The sequence below is a fragment of the Poromitra crassiceps genome (assembly GCF_964638095.1).
Source record: "Poromitra crassiceps genome assembly, chromosome: 14".
NCBI lineage: Eukaryota > Metazoa > Chordata > Actinopteri > Beryciformes > Melamphaidae > Poromitra > Poromitra crassiceps.
Window position 1 is genome coordinate 5,771,159 of NC_139633.1, and position 20,480 is coordinate 5,791,638.

General features: G+C 44.6%; 1 protein-coding gene across 3 annotated transcripts; it reads left to right on the forward strand.

Annotated features, from left to right (window-relative positions):
* The first annotated feature begins 789 nt into the window (after window positions 1–789).
* On the forward strand, window positions 790–19,808 carry zdhhc7 (zDHHC palmitoyltransferase 7). Of its 3 annotated transcripts, none has more exons than XM_083650549.1 (8): window positions 790–926; window positions 2,013–2,115; window positions 8,532–8,867; window positions 10,300–10,424; window positions 11,239–11,335; window positions 13,530–13,611; window positions 14,995–15,125; window positions 16,280–19,808. In XM_083650549.1, the coding sequence occupies exons 3-8, from the start codon at window positions 8,538–8,540 to the stop codon at window positions 16,463–16,465; spliced, it is 951 nt and encodes a 316-aa protein (XP_083506675.1). In that variant the 5' UTR covers window positions 790–926; window positions 2,013–2,115; window positions 8,532–8,537; the 3' UTR covers window positions 16,466–19,808. The 3 variants fall into 3 exon arrangements, with proteins under 3 accessions (XP_083506675.1, XP_083506677.1, XP_083506676.1); XM_083650551.1 differs by having other exon boundaries at window positions 18,301–19,808; XM_083650550.1 differs by having other exon boundaries at window positions 8,537–8,867.
* Window positions 19,809–20,480: the final 672 nt, after the last annotated feature.

The following is a 20,480-nucleotide window of genomic DNA, read 5'->3' on the forward strand; positions in this document are numbered from 1 at the left end:
GCTGTGGGGGGATCTTTGTCTTTTTGGAGTATTTTCACTTTAATCATGAGCCCAAAATGTAAATTCAGATTTTTTTTTAACCTGCACCATGCTCTTTAAGGGATATTTTTTCCATGCCTGTTATACATGGTTTCAAGTGGTATTAATGAGTTATTAATGGAAAGTTCTTAACTCCCTAAATTTTACATTGAATTAGAAAGTAAGGAGTCAATTAATTAACTTTAAGGGGATTTTGCAAGGGGTGAATTCATGCAAATGTAAGGTTATTTTAAGCTGTTAACTTATTTTTACTGGTTCGTAGGACCTTGGGGGGGTTCCTCTGCCTTTCCGACGCCCTGCCACTCCGAACGTTAACTTCCATTATTCGGACTGGCGGTCGTTCACCTTAGAAGCCGCAATGCCGACCTTAGGTTTAGGCGTGGGGGTGGGAGAGGTTAGGTTTTGGGTTAGGGTCTGGGGGAGGTTAGGTTTAGGCATGGGGGGAGGTTAGGTTTGGCGTTGGGTCGGAGTGGCAGCACGTCGGAGTGGCAGCATGTAGTAAACTGTTACTGTTACAAAGTCAAGTCAGACCCCCTCCCTCTCTCTTTTTCTTTTGTAGTTGCACGTTTATTTCAATCCTAGGGATGGCGCTGTTCTTCCTTTTTCTTTTTCTTTTTGTAGCTGCACGTTTATCTCAATCCACGGGATGGCGCTGTTCAACCACATATCCCACAACCGAGAGACTTCACGAGCGAGATTCTGGACGCCTATCGCGAGGAGAATCCGGAAGCTCTCTGTCATCAATCTGTTGTGAAGAGAGAGATGTGCTGCTGTTGGGGACATGGAGGTGGATAATATAGGCAACGTCTGAGCTGGAATTTAGCTCGTATAGGACACCAACATGTATCGCGAATGTGTTCTTAACGAAACAAACAAGGGATATTAAGGTAAGCCAGTAAGCTGGCAGTTGGGGAGCCCTGCTTTTGCGTCAAATCGCTTGCATTCACTGTGAACGTGTTAAACGCTACTAGCTAACGACGTTTAGCCTGCGTTCATAGCAAGCGAGATTACAGGCAGCTTCGGCTTTAGCTGTTCTGTCTGTGTTTCAACTCCTCTGTTTTAGTCACGACCTCAGAGATAGCCTATTTACAGATGATGTTAGCGAGCAAGGGACAAACTAACGATAAGTTAGCTTGGTGCCCTTAGCTTTGCCTTTATTGAGTGATGATGGGTTACTATTTACGTTTTTTAACAACAGCAATAATAACGTTATTTACATTAGTGATATGAATGAATGAGGTTGGTGACGACATTATAAAAACTATAGACGAACCGATAGAAGAAACAGTCGCACCTCGGTAATCGGAGGCTGACTGCAGCTAGTAGTACACTCACACTGGGAGATTCCTACTACTACTACCTACTACTAGCGTTAGGTCATGTTAGCAGCACCGCTAGTGTGCTGCTGGGTTTAGCTTTGGAAAGGAGCAAGCCTCCTTTGACGTCACAACTCCTAACCTCCAGCTCCGAACTGATGCCAGGGAAAGGAAGGATGAGGGGTATTTGATTGTGTTGTTGATAATATATCATTAATCGTTGTGCATCAGTAAAATTCTACTATTATTACACTTAGTTTAGAGTCTAAACTAAGTGTAATAATAGTCGATTTTTTTTAGACTTTAAGACCTACATTCAGATGACCAAAACACAGTCGCTGTGCCTATACCACCTAGACTAGAGAAAAGGAAAACGCTGCGATTGTTGTATTGCATTTTATTATTAGCAGGAAATCCACGCAGCATCACAGGGTTGCTATGAATAGCCAGCCGGCAGAATGGCTGTTATCTGTTATCTGAGAGTGAAACAGGCCACTTTGCAACATCTTGGATACCACATTCATCCAGGAAGAACACATTGTACCACTGTGCTAATGTGTTGTAACTAGTAGGTTTCTGGTCATTTTCAGTGGCATATTTAGTACCTCCTTATAGCCCAAAACACATATATGTGTTTTTTTTTACCCCTCTCTCCAGGTATACAGCCTACATGCTAGTCTACACATCTGGTGCGTCCTGAATGTTGGCCCAGGAGGTGCTACACGTCACAGCATGTTATTGTGAGGAGGGAGCAAATTAGGTAGGTTACTTTACAGCTGAATATGGACCAATCTCTTCATAAACATTTTGTCAGTTTGATTGAACAGTCTGTGTACCGTGAACACACAGGCCATGGTTGTATTTTCTTTTATTGCTAGTCCAGAAAAAAGACAGCAGCAACAATACTGATTGCTGGCAACATATTTACAAAACCCCAAAACATATGAATGTAAATAATCTCAGAGGAAGGCGGCTCAGAGCTGACATCCTTCACACAACAAGGGAAAATAAACCATCAAAGGTTCAGATGCAATATTGGGAAGAGTTGCAGAATAGCCTGAGTGTAGCAATGGCTCATTAAATGATTTTCAGGATTAGTAGTCATGACAGATAGCCGTTTGAAATTCTGAACATGTTTGTCGAGGTTTTGAACTGGATTACTCACTCATACTCCTTCATGCAAATGTCTTCATTTGGTTGCAGATGGAATGAGTTGAATATTTTAACATTCTCTTACAGGCTAACAGTGTTTATACATAACAGACCTTTCTATTTATTCTAATGTTTTTTAGCCATTAGATTCCTTCACGATTTATTTAGTTGTGTGTCAACAGTCTCAGCCAAGGGTGGGTTTTATTTTTGGTGCTTCATGTTTTCAGGGAGAGTGACATTAGATAGGCCATTTGGCTATTATTCAGCTATTGAATGTGTGTGACACTGAAAATAAAACAAAACCACTTAGTCAATCGAAACCCATTTCTCTCAGCAATATTTTTTTAACGTAGCTATTTTTTCCCCATCTAATCCTTGTAGACAGTAGAGACACCAGCTCTCACTAGGCTATCATATGATGACTTGGCAAGAAAGTGACCCTGCAAAGTGATCTATGCGGGATGACATTGAGGTGTGTGGGCTGGTTGAGAGAGAGAGAGAGAGAGAGAAAGAAAGAGGGGGGAGGGACAGAGAGAGGGGGAGAGAGAGAGAGAGAATGGTTGGCCCTTGTGTCGCCGGGTGGCCAAGCAGCTGGCATGGCTTTAATAGACCTTCTTTTCACTGGCCGTAGAAAAATCAATAGGCCTTTAAAGTGTCCAGGGCCACTCTCAGCCCTACAATATAGTGGAGCTTGATTTTTAACAACATGCCATCCAAAAGCAGTGGTGTGAGTTAAATAACAGTGTTTGTGACTAGACGGATACACCCCTCGGCACATACTCACAAAGCCCTAGAGAGTAGCACTTGGCTGATGTGTGCTCACTGGTCAGGTCACAGAAGCAAAACTATATATACCCTAATAACCCTCGACATGTTGACGGTTTGTTTATTAACCCATTGATACCTGATGCAGCATTTGTGTGTGTATCCCTTTAAGACCGCGAACCGTGTGACGCGGTTCGCGGTCTTAAAGGGATACACACACAAATAAGGGATATACACGCAAATGCTGCATCAGGTATCAATGGGTTAATTGTCTTTGACAGACAGTGGACACAGTGAAGGGAAATTCGTTGTGCGTCATTGGCACTTTGTTGAGCAAAAATGCTTGTTGGCAGTGTGAGCGTTTCTCATGCACGGCGATGCCATTCTAACAAGATGCTCGCGGGTTACATTGATTTCTAGCATAGGTCAAGATGTCCTTTCTTGGAAGGGGGGGGGTGTTACTGTGCATAGCATAGCAGGGATCATTTTATTTCTGAAACTCTTGGAAAATAGAACACGCGTGCCGCGCAGCATAGCTTCGGCGTGGCTTCGGCGTGGGCCCGGTGTGACAAGGACTCGCCTGTTAACAAGGACGCCGAAATGAAACTGCCTTTGCCTTCGCGCTGCGTAGCTTCGGCGTATGGCGTGTTCTGGCTGTAACAGCACTCTGTGGGGTGAACGGGCACTACACTAGCTCATTTTTTAAAGTGACTCCTCATACCGGGCAACATTTTCATATCGGTGCATCGCTGCTAAGACTAATATAAAATTGTTTGTTCTAAATCTCTCTTTGTTATCTTCAGGGTTTAGTATCAAGATATTAAATGTTATAAACCAGCATCCTACAGTAAGTTCATGGGGCAGGCATATTGTTGTCAGATGTACGTGATAATGACACACATCAGTTAGCCTATATTTTCCTAATGTATTTAAATGCGTCCATTACCCATTCCCTTCAAATCCCTGCGTTCCCTGAACAGAGCTTCTCAGCAGAATAGGCCCCCCTGTGTTCTTGGCCGTCATGCCTCCATCTCTGCTGCTTCTGGTTGTGCAGGGCAGCAATAGTCTGTTGGCCTTTGCTTTTTTTTGTCCCACACAAGCAAGCTATTCCAACATGCCCCCATTAACATGCAAAGTTTCTAAATATCCTTTTTTGGATGCAAGCAGAAACAAACAGCAGTATGGTGTTTGGCTGGCCAGTGGCCAGTCAGCTAAACTGACAGCTCAGCTCTGCGCAGCACCAGGCTGTCTCAGACTTAATGCAAATGTCTCATTCGATTTAAACGGCTGGCAAAAAGTAGCAGTCGTCTGCTTCAAAGTGTTCTATGAAGGAGTCTACCGGAAAACCACATTAAATAAGTTAAGTTAAGTTATCCTTTATTCATCCCCATGGGGGAAATTCATCTTCTGCATTTGACCCATCCTCTACTAGGAACCTTCCTAGAACTAGGAGCAGTGGGCAGCCGCAGTGCAGCGCCCGGGGACCAACTCCAGTTCTTTTGCCAGTAGCTTGGTCAGGGGCACTGACCGGAGTATTAACCCTGACATACATGTCTTTGATGGTGGGAGGAAACCGGAGCACCCGGAGAAAACCCACACGAACACGGGGAGAACATGCACACTCCACACAGAAAGGACCTGGGACGGACCGGGGTTCGAACCTGGGACCTTCTTGCTGTGAGGCAACAGTGCTAACCACTGAGCCACCGTGCTGTCAAAAAAATGCAATAAGTAGCCCCCACCTAACAACTGGAGTCAGTTCTTTAGTTCAGTAACGATAGAAGTGGTTGGTCAGGTGTGAAAGCATGGCCAACACCAGTCTTGAAGGAGAATTTCTTCTTTCTGCTTCATCATTCAGGGTTCCCACGGTCATGGAAAACCTGGAAAAGTCATTGAATTTCAAAATATCGTTTTCCAGGCCTGAACAAAATCCTTTTAAGTTTATGAAAAGTCATGGAATTTTGTTGTGTGTAATGAAAACGACAACTTTCTTTTATAGCTGTTGACGTAACTTAGCACTATATACTGTATGTCGATGCGTGATCACATTTTGTTTAGTATCACGTGCGTTTCTTCACTTCATGTTCACGCGGCGTTCTCAGCGGTCCGTGCACCGCAGCAGTGACGTTACGCTGGGTGTGCACCACCACACTGTGCACCACCACATGTTACGCTGGGTGTGCACCACCACACTGTGCACCGCCACATCGATCATCTCTACAGTATGTGTTTCCACACAAGTCTCCTCTCCTTGTCAAGGAAGGGAAGCCTCTGAGACAGCATTCCACGTGAATGAAACAGATACACCCGGAATTCTTTCGGGTGGTTTGGCAGCTTCTCTAGCACCTAGAGAAGACGTTTTCTTTCAGTGGTTAAGACAAATACGGATCTCACATAGACATTCATCTGGACCTGGACTAAATGCATGCTAGGGCCTAACTGCTACCTAGGTTGATTCGGTTCTGTAGTCAGTAGTTGTTTTTTGTTGTTTGTTTTTGCTCTGATGCAAGAAAAACATAGGGCAAAAAAAAAATCCCATTTCAGTGATAACTGCACATAAATAATGTGTGCAATGACAGATTGAAATTTCCACTCTGAGATCTTATTCCTCGTGTTGCAAATTTGCAATCTATTTTGGTTTGCAGTCACAAAATTGCTAGCACCTTGAAATCCCGCTTTGTTGATAAGGAAGTGTATTTTGGAACTTCTCTGTTCTTTGATTGGTTGACTTTAGCCCAGGGGGTCAGCATGCAAACCTGCCAGCAAGAGGTAAGTGGGGCTACAGTAGATTATTAATAGGCTGTATTTCTCACACACAGGATCAGGTTCCTAAAGGGACTCTAGGGCAGCCATTGATTTCTCTTGAAGCAGCGGACATCGTGTCTCAGGTTGGCCCCCAATGTTCTGTCGTGCCCTTGACATGAAGGAAGGGCCCTGACACTGACTTCATGGCTCTTATAATAAAACCAAGATGAGGCTGAAAGGGCCCTAAACCTGAGGAGATGATTCTGAGGTTGACTCACGCTTGTAGGTTTGATACATCATTTTTTTTGTAACCGCCTGCAAGACCGCAAGAACTGCGATTGGCCCACATCAGTCGCTTTGGCACGGTGGCTCAGTGGGTAGCACTGTTGCCTCACAGCAAGAAGGTCCCGGGTTCGATCTGTGTGGAGTTTGCATGTTCTCCCCGTGTTTGTGTGGGTTTTCTCCGGGTGCTCTGCTTTCCGGCTCCCACCATCAAAGACATGTATGTCAGGGTTAATACTCCTGTCAGTGCTCCTGACCCAAGGCACTGGAAAAAGAACTGGAGTTGGTCCCCGGGCGCTGCACTGCGGCTGCCCACTGCTCCTAGTTCTAGGAAGGTTCCTAGTAGAGGATGGGTCAAATGCAGAGGATGAATTTCCCCACGGGGATAAATAAAGGATCACTTGGTCTTTCCTCCTGCTTGAAGGCTAACTGGTTAGCCCCCTTCGATAGCAAAGACAACATGGAGTGGATCGAGGAGTAGCTGAGGAGGTTCACAAATATGTTCATTTTGTATGACACCTCATCCCCAAATTATAAGATTGTTAAGATTAAAGTCGAGGTGAACCCATTCGTCACGTGCATCTGAGTCCGTTTCAGACTGAAAACAAATTGAGAGGCGGACCATATACGGTGTCGATGATTTGATTTGACAATTCTGTCGACTGGCTTTGGCATCGGCCAATCCTGGCGTGTTCCACCCCCAAATCGGGTGGGATTCAGCGTGTTGTCGTGCTACACGAGTGGGATCTGCGGAGTACCAGGCAGCCAGGCTGCTTCGTGCGGAGCGAGCGGACAATCCGATGCATAGGTGCTGCCCGCCCGCCTGGAATCTCAGAGAGACGACCTCTGACAGCCAGGGAGGCTGTCAGGCTCGGAGGCGCGCGCCATTATCGTTATAAATGTAAATAATATTCCTGGAATGCGTGTTTTAACGAGCCAGTTACATTTCTTTGCATTCTTAGAGATTATAGTTTTTGTTTTTTGTTCATGTTTCTAACAATTGGCCAAGTTAGTAGTTAGTTTATGGGATAGGAATTCTGCCAGATGACAGGCACTAGGCGCCATTTTCTCTTTCTTTTGGGAGAGAAAATTATCCTGAAATGAAGATTTGATTGACAGCTGCATGTCGTGATATGATTGGCTGAAATGGGGTAGAAATTTGATAGTACTAGCCAGGTGACGTCAGCAAACTGTACATTACTGTTATCAATGGAATCTTGAAAAATGAACTTTTGATGTGAAAAAGTGTGAAAAACGAAAGAAATTCGATTTTTGTGATCTTTTTTGCATACATTATTAAATAGGTGCACTGCATACCCAGGTATTTGAACTAAAAGAAAAGAAAAGTCATTTTTGGGTTCAGCTCGACTGATTAAACCGGACGGACAAACCCCATCTTTATTTGTCACAAACACCGTGGCATGCACACCCATCCTGGCTCGTCCTCCTCCATGGTTCAGGCCAGGAGCGGTGGACAGCTGCAGTGAAGCACCCGGGGACCAACTTCTTCCAACCTGCATGTTTTTAGTTGGGGGTTATATATGGAGGAACCCCGAGGGAGCACGGGGAGAACATGCAAACTCCACACAGAAAGACCCTTTCGACGAGATAGCCCACCTGGGCAGTGGGCACTGGGGACATGGGAGGAGCACACCCTCAGCGTCCGCAGCGTCTCCCAGACAGGAATCGAACCCAGGAGGACCTTCTAGCTGTGAGGCGACAGCGCAACCACTGCGCCACCGTGCCCCCCTAAAGTGAATCAACTGCACTCCTGGAGAGAAATAGTCCAGAACATGAAATATTCCAGAACATGGCTTTCAGAGAATGTAAACACTAACTACTTCTGTTACTGCCATCTAGCGTCTGGGTGGTCTTATGCACAGAATCACCGAGGCACAAATATAAAGGCTCGCAAATCAGCCATTATTTTCCTCTCTATTGCTCTGCCTCCCTCCTGCCTCCCCATCTCTCTCCTGATCTCCATTTTCTCTTTCTCCATCTTTCTGCCTTCCTGTCACCCTATCCAAACATCCCCCTCTCATTTAGACTTTTGACACGTGACATCTGTAGATCTCTATAGAACGTGCCTTCCTCATTTTGCATTTTTCTACTCGGAACAGGTTTTGTAAGGGGAGTGTATGTCTGAATATGAAGAAGTCATGTCCTTGTTTTTATCCTCACCGCCACATTGAGAAAACGGCACTGAATCTTGAATCCGTCCCCTCTCCGTAGGGCAGGATGCAGTCTTCAGGCCACCGACTGCGAGACATGGAGCAGCACCACCCGCTGCTGTCGGCCGGTGGGGACGTGGAGGCGGGGGTGATGGTGGCGGGCCCCCACGCGGGCCACGCGGCGGGCACCCGCACCCTGTGGTTCATCCAGGACGGCTGCGGGATGGTGTGCGCGGGCATGACGTGGTTCCTGGTGCTCTACGCCGAGTTTGTGGTGAACTTCGTCATGCTGCTGCCCGGCAAGAACTTCTGGTACTCGCTGCTGAACGGGGCCGCCTTCAACTCCCTGGCTATGCTGGCGCTGGCCGCGCATCTCCGCACCATGCTGACCGACCCGGTGAGGAAGAGGAGAGAAAGAGAGAGGGCAAGGTTGAAGATGCAGATGGACGGAGGGAGGAAGAGAGCGGTCGACTGATAGCGGATTTTCAAAGGCTAATAATAATAATAATAATAATATTTTGGAAAACAAAACATAAAAGCTGATAATGATTTATTGTCCGATCAGCTTGCTTTAACTACTTTCAAAGTGCTCGCAAAACTGCATGCTAGGCTTAGGCTCGCAAAACTGCATGCTAGGCTTAGGCTCGCAAAACTGCATGCTAGGCTTAGGCTAGCAAAACTGCAACCCCTGCATGCTCTCACAGCAGAGGATGTACAACTACAGTAGAGTGTGGAGCAAATAGTGAGACGGGTCCACGAATGTAAAGGAATAAATACCACTATTACCACCACTATACCACTATAAATGACAGGAGGCCAGGGACCAGTTAATATTCAAACATTAATCATGTTTTTTTAGCTGGAGCTCGGTTAGCTTTCATTGTGAATTAGAAAATGATTGGAGAGGCCATGCTGCACCCTATGGTGGACCGCATCTGGCCCCCGGGCCGCAAGTTGAGTATCACTATCCTCCTAAGCCTTGGGACTTTCCAAGCAATCAGTATTTTGCTGGGCCTTTTTTCTCAACCAAGTGTATCGCACCACAGGAAATAAAAACAGTGTCAGGCTGTTCTGCACTTGTTTGTTACTAATTGTTGTGACTAGTTGTGGTGAATTCATTCAATTCACTAAAGGCTAAACTAAAGTGAGTTGTTAGGTCAAACATTGCCAGCGCCGCTGCAACGTTGACTCATGCTTCCTCAGAGGAACTACATGTCTGATGACAGCTCAATCGCTGCCTTCCAGCCCAGCCTTTCCGATTGCTCCACTTAAAAGCCCAAAATAGTACACAGACGCTGGTTTTGCAGTAAGATAGCAAACAGGCTTCTCATCCAAGCTTTGAACGTCTTGTATTTATTTATTTATTTGACTTAAAGTCTCGATCACACACGTCTGTCATTCTCACAGCCGGTTCTACTTCACAAATCTAGAAAATCTGTTGGAACCCTGCAACCAATCAGACAAATCCTACAACCAGTGACTCATATATTATAAATAAATAAAAAATCTAATTTTTTTTCTCTGGATTTTCTCCCCAATGGACCCTTTTCACGGGGGCCATTTTGTGTCGAAAAGGCAGGGTAAACACAGGTGCAAGCAAAACACTAATGAGGGTTTCCAACTTCCATGATTGGAATTTGGAAACCCTCATTAGTGTTTTGCTTGCACCTGTGTTTATCCTGCCTTTTCGGCACAAAATGGCCCCCGTGAAATGGGTCTATTGTTCTTGGCCATTGTCCCCCTGCTGTCCCGGTCGTTGCTCCGCCCCCTCTGCCCGATGTGTGGAGAGCCGCTAGACTAACACGTTTGCCCTGTGATCGCCTCCTCAGGGTGCCGTTCCTAAAGGCAACGCGACCAAGGAGTACATGGAGAGCCTGCAGCTGAAGCCTGGCGAGGTCATCTACAAGTGCCCCAAGTGCTGCAGCATCAAACCGGAGAGGGCGCACCACTGCAGGTCAGAGGCCAGTAGTAGGCTAGTAGTAGATAGTAGAATTGACTCGCACACTCCGGGATCGGGTCCCGGAGCAGGTAGCAGTTCTTCCCTTTCCCTGGCCACATTAGCCAGCTCTGTCATTCAAATGTGCTGCCCCCTTTGGGGCAAATTTATATTCGAAAAATAAATTATTTGCTTTGCGTGTCCTTGAAAAGGAAAAAATAGTGCTCAAGCTTGCCTTGAAAGTCATTGAATTTCATCTTGTAATGTCTGTATGAAGAACCCTGGGTACAAAGCTATGAGAGTGCAGTGGAGCTGGCTCCTCCCCCCACCTGCAACTACTGCTCCTGTTGCCGTAAATACGGGTTTACAAAAGTGTAGACACACCCACATTCTGCGTGTTGTAAAAGAGTGGCACTGACAGACTTGCACCAGAGCAGTATAGTGAGCAGAATCAGCACAATGTGTGTGTGTGTGAAGATGAGACTAATTCACTCATGTGGGACACCTTCTCTCTCCTGCCTGATGTGTGTGTGTGAAGATGAGACTAACTCACTCATGTGGGACATCTTCTCTCTCCTGCCTGATGTGTGTGTGTGAAGATGAGACTAACTCACTCATGTGGGACACCTTCTCTCTCCTGCCTGATGTGTGTGTGTGTGAAGATGAGACTAACTCACTCATGTGGGACATCTTCTCTCTCCTGCCTGATGTGTGTGTGTGAAGATGAGACTAACTCACTCATGTGGGACATCTTCTCTCTCCTGCCTGATGTGTGTGTGTGAAGATGAGACTAACTCACTCATGTGGGACACCTTCTCTCTCCTGCCTGCAGTATTTGTAAACGATGCATCCGCAAGATGGACCACCACTGTCCCTGGGTGAATAACTGTGTGGGAGAGAAGAACCAGAGATTCTTTGTACTTTTCACGGTAAGTAAGACAGAAACCTGCTGTAAGTAATAATGACAAACGGGATGTAAACGACACGTTTTGTCTCAATTTACCGCTGCAAAATAGTGGATGAGTGTCATGATTTATTACCAAAGGGAGATGTGTCAACTGCTTTTATTGCCGCTCAAATTATTGCCCTGTCAAATTGGGTTTTTCTTTCAGATCACTTATTCATGTGTTTTTATGGTTGGTTAACCAGTAATATGACTTCTTTTTACAAGTCTACTTCCTAGAACCCCAAAGCAGATCAGTAGGCTGTAAAGTTGTCTGCCTCATTGGCACCAGCAGAGGAAGAGATGGCAGGAATGCTTGAGCAACTTGTATGTAATATATATATATATATATATATATATATATATATATATATATATATATATATATATATATATATATATATACAGTGTTACAGGGTTTTCTGTGTTTTAGAGTTATTCACTTCACATAACTTAAGTTATGTGAACCAACCTAGTGGGGGGGGGGGAATTCTGAAGCTGTGTGCAGCCAGTTAGTGAAAGTCTCTGAGATGGTAAAGCAGCCATATATATATATATATATATATATATATATATACCGGTATATATATATATATATATGTAATATTGAACAGCATTCCAGTGAAAGTCTCATTCATGGCCTGCCCTACAAATTGTAGTTTGTGACATCAGCAAAAAGTTCCTCACCAGCGCAAAAGCATTGGCTGGCCTGTAGTAACCTCCACCAACAAATGACAACAAACTTTGCATAACCTTTTGTTTCCCTCGTCTTTGTGTTTGTTAGCAACATGTCTCACAGGTCAAATGATGATCTGGCCAAATTGAATTGAATTTGGTGGATTGATAGCCAAGTTGATAAAATGTTGGTGGTGATCCAGATCTGGCCATTAGACTTCTTCTTCTTTTGTTTTCTTTATTTTTCTTCTTCTTCTTTTTTCCCCAATAAAGCTACAGTTATCATTGCTACACAGCTTGGGAATCACATGCCATTTTGTCGGAAAATCAAACCGGGGAGACAAATAATACACTTTTACAGTGTTACAGGGTTTTCTGTGTTTTAGAGTTATTCACTTCACATAACTTAAGTTATGTGAACCAACCTAGTGGGGGGAAAAAGTCTGAAGCTGTGTGCAGCCAGTTAGTGAAAGTCTCTGAGATGGTAGTCTCGCTAGCCAGCCTCTCTTCCTTTCCGTCAGAGAGTCTGGCGTCGTGGAAACAGGCAACAGGGATCAGCCCTCCCCTGCTCTAAAGCTGCTCTCCCATTCGAGCAGCTGTTTCGGTGGCAGCAGGATATCCGCTCCCCCGCTTGCAAGCTCTGTCATTGGCTCCGACCATATGTCAGAGCGGCTTCCGCTCCCATGTGTGTCGCTGTAATGCTCCCGCCGAATGCTAACTAGCTAGCGTAGAAAGCTAACGGCAGAAACCTACAGGCTAACTCATTGCTACACGCTGAAAATGGCAAGTTTTTAAGAAAATTTTGATTGTGCAATAAAGAAGGCCTGCTCGGCACTTTCGGTGGATGGTTGTAAAGATATCAAGAGAATATGTTTAGAACATTTGCTGTCTAACAGTGACTTTATGCCTGTGAGCTCTCCTCCTCCTGTGTAAATGTTCCGTCGACACAAGTTCCACCCCGAAACTATTTTCCAAGGGCACTAACGCTAAGCACCGCCCAAGACGAGGATGATTTGTTAACCCAAACAGACCATTTTTTTCGCAATCCCACAATGGAAACCTGCGGCGCCAGACTCTCTGACGGAAGGGAAGAGAGGCTGGCTAGCGAGACTATACTGAGATGGTAAAGCAGCCACAGCTCACACAGACAGGCCTATAGGAAATCCCCCTCCCTGAGCTCTCCCTCACTCTCTTGACAACATCAGCACCTTTTCATTTTACGACTTCATATGCTGACGGGCACTTTTTTGATGCCTGAAACATCAAACTATCATATAGGACTCAGCAGTGCCTCCTTACATGGCCTGGAAATTAAAACTCAAGTTGTTTCAAAAGTGCAGCTCAGCAAAGATTTACATTTTTTTATGAAGAGCATGAAAGGAAGGACTAGATGAAGACAGTAGCTGCGAGGCAAACTAACCTGTGGCAATGAGAGAGGAAAGCTTTCTCATTGTCACTTTCTCTAATGATTTCTCTTCTTCTCCTCTCTGATGTTCTCTCTGCAGATGTACATATCCTTGATTTCTGCCCACGCCCTGGGCCTCAGTGGCATGCACTTCTTCACCTGTGTTAAAGTCCAGTGGAACGGTAAGCAGTAGTGATGCGCGGGTCAGGGTTTTTTAAGGCCCGCCCCAACCCAACCCGTCATTGGAGCCAGCCCGCCCCGCCCAGCCCGTTAAAATATCTGAAAATTCCCAACCCAGCCCAACCCAGCAGCCCGCAACGGCCAATTTAATGTAATATGTCTTCGGACTCAGGAGGAGCACAGCAGAGCTTCCAATTTGTGAAAAATAGCTAATAACTCTGTCTCTCTCTCACACACACACGCACACACACACACACACACACACACACACACACAGACACTTACATGCTACAACAGTTGTAGCCTACTGCTCTGTATGAGTTTTAGATAGAGAGAGATCGACAGAGTAAGGGTGACACAAAAGGGAGAAAGGAGAGAGATGGTTGTCCTGTTGTAGAAGGAACAGCTGCTCTCTGCGCAGGTCGTGGGAGTCGTACTGCAGCATCACCACAGAGCTGTCACTGATCTCCGCCTGCTCCCTTGTGGGCCCGCCCGCCTGTGGAAGTTAACCAGGAAATAAAGATAAAATGATTTCGCTCCAAAAACTCTCAGCTCTCACACTGCCCTCTAGAGGTTAAGACTAAAGTGGAGAGTTTCAAACATTTTTATAGGGAAGATATTTTTTTCTTTTCTTTTTAACCCATGCAAACCAATGTTCTCGCCTAGTGAGGGTGAAGAAAGCCTGTTTACCTCAAGACAGAGCTGTGCCTTAGTCTGATGTTGAATGTGGGAGAGCTTTTGAGATATAGCTTGTAACTTCAGAACGTTTTTAAATCTCCGCTTGGCTCATCATCTCTGGGTCCTGAGTCAGACTTTGCACTGATATAAACTGACACAGGCACAGCTGACTCATTATGAATATGAAGACTGTAAACTGTCTTAATTTGATGATACACTAATTATATAATTAAAATGCTTTTTTGAAAACCTTATTGCTTGATAAATGGGGCCTAATTCCTCTATTGCCATACAAAGTGGTTAGGAATGAAGGCAAACGATTATTGTGGCGCACGACCTGATGATGTGAGTCCAACAATTTACTGTACATTTATGTTAACAATCAATTAAATTCTTGCCATATTTGATGGATTAAAGGCACATAGCCTTTAGTGTAGCCAAAATGTTTATTTTATTTATTTCCTGCATCTGCTTCTGGCAGCAGAGAATTGATGAGGTGCTGCTCTTTATGGGCTGAAAACGGTGTATTATGCATTTTTGCTTGTGCACTGTTATGATTGACTGTAATCTAGCCAGGGAAATTCTCACACATAAGCCTTTAGCACCTGTCCTCCAGCATCATGCTTTCTTTCATTTGACATTTCAATTATGTGCAAAATAAAAACTCAAGCCTGCTTCTTTTCTTTTTGTTCTTTTCCCACGAGCAGAGTGCAGTGACTTCTCTCCAGGAGTGTCCGTGCTGCTGCTGATCTTCCTCTGTCTGGAGGCCCTCCTCTTCCTCACCTTCACAGCCGTCATGTTTGGTACGCAGCTCCACTCCATCTGCAATGACGAGACGGTGAGTTTCCGCTGCGCGGGCTCGCCAAGCTGGCCCTGCAGCTTGAATACACAGCTCGGCCGCTGTGCGGCCTCGCTTGCCCCCTCGCCCGCCCGGCAGCTTGCCCACTGTGCAGGCTCACTTGCTCGTATGACATCACTGATGACCACTGCACATGGCGGCCTCGCCTGCTCTATGACATCACTGATGACATCATCCATCACGGATGACATCATCACTGATGATATCATCACTGAACTGATGACATCCCATCATCATTAGGTAATTAGGGCAATTAGCTAATTAAAAAATCTGGCTCAAACAAACAGACAGACAGACAGACAGACAGACAGACAGTCCACACTGGCAATTAGATAGATAGATAGATAGATGCATAGATAGATAGATAGATAGATAGATAGATAGATAGATAGATAGATAGATAGATAGATAGATAGATAGATAGGATATACAATCTGTGTCTGTCTGTCCATCCATCTGTCCGTCTTAAACATTACCAATGGAGTTCCCGACAGTGAAATCCCATTTTCCCTTCAGGATGAGTCACACAAATACTGCAGGGCTCCCTTTGGCTTCTAATTGCGTTTGGCTCACCAACTGCTGGGTCTCCAGACAGATCTAATACTGCTGGGTCTCCAGACGCATCACCCTGGGCCCATTTCCTGATCTTCATACTGCGTCCTACTAGTGTGTCGGTTCCAACACTCTGAAACATAGCTTCAATCAGATGGAAGAATAAATGTCCGCTTAATTTTTTTTTTTTTATCCAGTTAGTTCATTTTTATTTGATTTATTATGGATATACAAGACATTCAATCCAAGAGATAAAAATATGCTAAAGTGCGAACACTTATTTCCAGCACGGTCCCTGGTCTTATAATATTACTTTGTGAGGTCCTCGTTGAGCTCGCTCAGTTTTCTTACCTGTCCTGCTCTCTTTTTTTCTCTCTCTTAACCCATTGATACCTGATGCAGCATTTGTGTGTGTATCCCTTTAAGACGCAGTTCGCGGTCTTAAAGGCATACACACACAAATGAGGGATATACACGCAAATGCTGCATCAGGTATCAATGGGTTAATATAATCATATTATATTTGCTGCTAATGAAGTCAACTGAACAGACTCACAGGATATCGTTTGAATGTCTTGCAGGAAATTGAACGTCTTAAAAACGAGAAGCCCACGTGGGAACGCCGCATGCGCTGGGAGGGCATGAAGTCCGTGTTCGGGGGTTCGCCCTCGCTGCTGTGGTGCAATCCCTTCACGGGCCTGCGACTGCGGCGCCTCCTGCTGTTGACTCAGGGCCGGCGCGGCGGCGGCTCAGAGTTTTCCGTCTGAGAGCCGGGCGGGCGGACCGACACTCGGCCTTCCCCACACAGCCAGACTCTCTCTCCCCCTGCTCCCTGCTGGCGCTGCCATGGAGACCTGCACCCTGGGCTGTCTGTGCTTTGTGTCTGGGTGACAGGAAGACATGATGTCAGGCTGCTCCAGCATGAACCCCGTGCATCGCCCCGCCCCCCTCCCCCCCACGCCACTCCAACGTAGCGCTCTCACTCTCAAATGCTGATGTAGACCCGCGGCCATGCGGCTACATGAGTATGCTAAAGTTTAGCGTACTCCTGTATGCTCGCACTCAGCTAAACAACCACTTGGAACTTTGTTTGTAGACTGAGCAGCTTTTCTTTCTTTCTTTTTTGAAGCAAAGCATGCAGCATAGAACTCTCAAACGGAGTCTTTAGTTCCTCATGAGACCATCAAAGGTGCAGGTTGAACTCCTTCAGCACAGGACTTGAGAATGCATGAGGGTTTTCTCTGCACAAATCAGATCACATAGGTAGTGTTTGAGATTTGGGGGGGGGGGGAGACGGTACGGCTGCGCTCCTCAGCATCATCACTGGACACCGGACAAGTGGACCTGAATGGGAACTACTGGACATATTTCTACTAGTGGACCCAGGGTCGAGGACAAGTACTACTGGACATTGATGGCAGTTGGAAAAAGCCTGAAAAGGAGCACAGGTCACATCAGAAGAGGAACTGTGCAGGCTGGATGTGCAGGCTGGATGTAGAACAGCTCAATCATGTAGAACAGATCAATCAGTCTTAGTCAGCATCTCCGCCAGCTATTGAGGCTTTCACTCTCTTTCTTCATCTGGATGAACAGGCTACTGTGAACACAATCCTCCTTCTTATTCCAGAGGACCGGCTGGTTTCTGTTATCTGCTCTTCTGTCTTTTAACATTGTTTTCCTTTCCTAGTCGGTAATTGTTCATCCTTTTGAGTTACTTGGGCCAGTAAGTCGAGTCACGTTTATTTGTATAGCCCTAATTCACAAGCATTGTGTCAGAGAGCGTTACAGTACCTTTTGTTTTTTTACATGACAGTGGCCACTCCTCATCGTGAGACAATTCAAGAATTGTCCACATTGAGTCACTGGAGCTGATTTGTAACGTCCTACTAATTGTTCATTTTGATCGTTAATGGACTCCTCGTTAAGAGTCTATGATTGCACCGTTTCACCACTCCTGCTGGTTCCTGTCCATCTCGTTGCTGTACGAGCTTTGAGTGGACCGCTGAGATGCCACCCTTTGTTTCCGCAAGGACGTTTTAACAATGTTGGCTGCTGGAAAGGCTGAATGTTATTGAATTTGAATTGTCCGATAGATAAATCAGTCTTTGTATTTGTTATTTCGGGGTCATATAAGGGTGTTATGTTTTGATCACAGAATACTGCAGAAAACCGTTCATTCAATTGCCCGTTTTTTGATGAGTGCATTGTAGGTTTTTTTAAAACGTGGAAAACTGTGGGTGGTTGTGTGGATAGTTGGAATCTACAGTATAATACAGGAATACTTGGAGAACAGTTCATATCATACACCCTGAGAAACAAAGCAGAACTCTCAGACAGGGCGGCTTTGTTTGGTCTTCTTGGGCCACCTTGAGGTGAAAGGGGTGGACTGAAAAAAAACACTAGCACAACCTCCCAAGTTCTGAGCTCTTTCTGAACTACAAAGCCAAGCTCCCCTTGTAGACCTTCTTGGCCTGTGGCCTTTGACAACGAATGCCTTGCTAAATAGGCTCAGTAAGCTTCAATATTGAACACAATCTTATAGTGCAAAGTGCTTGTGGAGGCCATTCCTAACCTTACTCCTGTCTGCTTTTTGAATCCTCAGCCCCATAACATCTAAGGACAGGACCGCCGCAGGTACATTTGCAGCGTTGCTAGAACATGTATCCATGCTTTGAAAATCATGTCAATCAAGTGGATTTATCATCTTGAAAGATTTTATTGCCATATTTATGAAGATTTTTGCATTTATTGTTGTGACAACTAGTCTTTTATTTGCATTCAGCATTAGTGCGCCTCTTTGCCCTGGATGAATATGTGTCTTTTTGAATCTAGAGTTGACGGTTGGAAGCTAGAGGCAAAACTACAGGGAATCTATCAATCTACGTCTGTCTGTCTGGTCAAATCTGGATTCAGAAAGTCCCATTTTTATCGAGTGTTAGAAAATGTATTGCTGTTTCTTCACATCTGTGGTTGTCGGGAGAGGAACTCTGTTTCTCCTCCGTTTACACTAAATTATGTCTGATGCTCGAGGGCATTGTATTATAAAATAAAATGTTTTAAGAGGAATTTTGTGATTAGAATGTAAAAACTTTTTGTTTGTTTATTGCAGGACTAAGGGACAGGGCACTGAAAAAAGCTAACTGACAATATTGCAGCGCCTTTTTTAAATGCTGGCTTCTCATTTACATGTGATACTAAATATAATTTACTGCAAAATATGATGTTGCATTGGACTGCATCTATATTCTGATGTTATATTGGGTCAACTAAATTACCTTAATTTTGAGTATACAATTATCACAAACTAACAAAAAGAGGAGTATTGACTAAGGCAACCACACAGCGTGTTCAGAAGTATGAAAGACAGACAAGTCTCGTTCCTTTATAAAACCTCTGAGATTACAACGGGAAATACTGTTCAATTTTGGAGGTACACACATGTCTTGGTAGACAAGCAACAGCTGTTTTTTAAACAAATATTTGCGTGTATTTGTGACAAAATGGCAGTCAGAGCCAGCGAGAAGTGTTTATTAAAATAAACAAACTCATTAGATGTGTTATTAGAATATATTATAAGAAAATGCCTGTGGCAGGCTTAATGCACTGCTAAACTTTTAGTTATCACTATAGAAAATAGTATCAAATGTAATTGTCGACCGTGGATCGACAAACATTGCTACACTGGCTGGGTATAGATCTTTTGCATTGACTAATTTGGTTAAACTTGGTTAATCTATAGCAGTATTGCACAACATAATAGTCCTGTTTCATTACCAAATACAGATATTGTAATCTAAAATTTGGGATTCTGCTACAGGGTATCATTACATGTTAATGCTCAGTGTTAGAATCAAGGTGACCATCATGATTGGATGAATCATGATATCCTCAGTTGGAGCCTTTTCTCCACCTGCTGTGGGATTGGGGAAAATACATGTGTGGCATGAGGAGCGGGTGAGGGGAAGAGGAAGGGGGGAAAGGCTGGAGCGTGTATGATGAACGTGCAACATTCTTTAAACCTGTAAAAAGTCAAGGGTTTTCCACCCGCTAGTTGGAGACCGTAAAATGGAATTTGCACAGAAAATCCAGTGTGTGTGTGTGTGTGTGTGGGGGGGGGGGGGGGGGGGCATATATGATGTATTGTCAAGATTATGACCATGATGGATGTGTTTCATTATAAACTTGCCATGAACATTGATCAACAGGTGAAAAAAAGTGAGTTTTATGTTTCATACTCTTGAGAATGTTCTCACAAGAACAAAAATCATTCAGCTTTATAAACAAAGTATACAGGTTACTTATTAAATATATAGATATAAATGGAATGTGTAATATTGGAGTTTTTTAATTCATGTCTCATAATCGTATAATGTCTAATGTCTTTATAATGTCACATTCTTTTACATAATAAACTTGATTGATTTAAAAGTATTAAAGGCAATTGTTCTTCATTATGTGCAACCAAGCCACTTTTCTCTACTGCCTGAAGCATAGGCTACTGGGTAACAACATTACGTGTGTGTGTGTGTGTGTGTGTGTGTGTGTGTGTGTGTGTGTGTGTGTGTGTGTGTGTGTGTGTGTGTGTGTGTGTGTGTGTGTGTGTGTGTGTGTGTGTGTGTGAGAGAGAGTGTGAGAGAGAGAGAGAGAGCATCACTTGAAAGTAGTTAGGGAGATACATACATTTGTACAGTTTCAAAGTATAAGATGAGATGCAGCATTAATGCTCACTGCAGGGGAAATGGGCGGCTGTGGCTGCAAAGAGTAGAAGGATACCGCAAACTG

What these genes read in the sequence shown, in the direction of transcription:
- zdhhc7 (XM_083650549.1), top strand. Translation starts at nt 8,538, where the DNA reads ATGCAGTCTTCAGGCCACCGACTGCGAGACATGGAGCAGCACCACCCG. An exon ending in GATTCTTTGTACTTTTCACG is followed by an intron (nt 11,336 to 13,529) that starts GTAAGTAAGACA and finishes TTCTCTCTGCAG; the next exon opens with ATGTACATATCCTTGATTTC. An exon ending in TGTTAAAGTCCAGTGGAACG is followed by an intron (nt 13,612 to 14,994) that starts GTAAGCAGTAGT and finishes TCCCACGAGCAG; the next exon opens with AGTGCAGTGACTTCTCTCCA.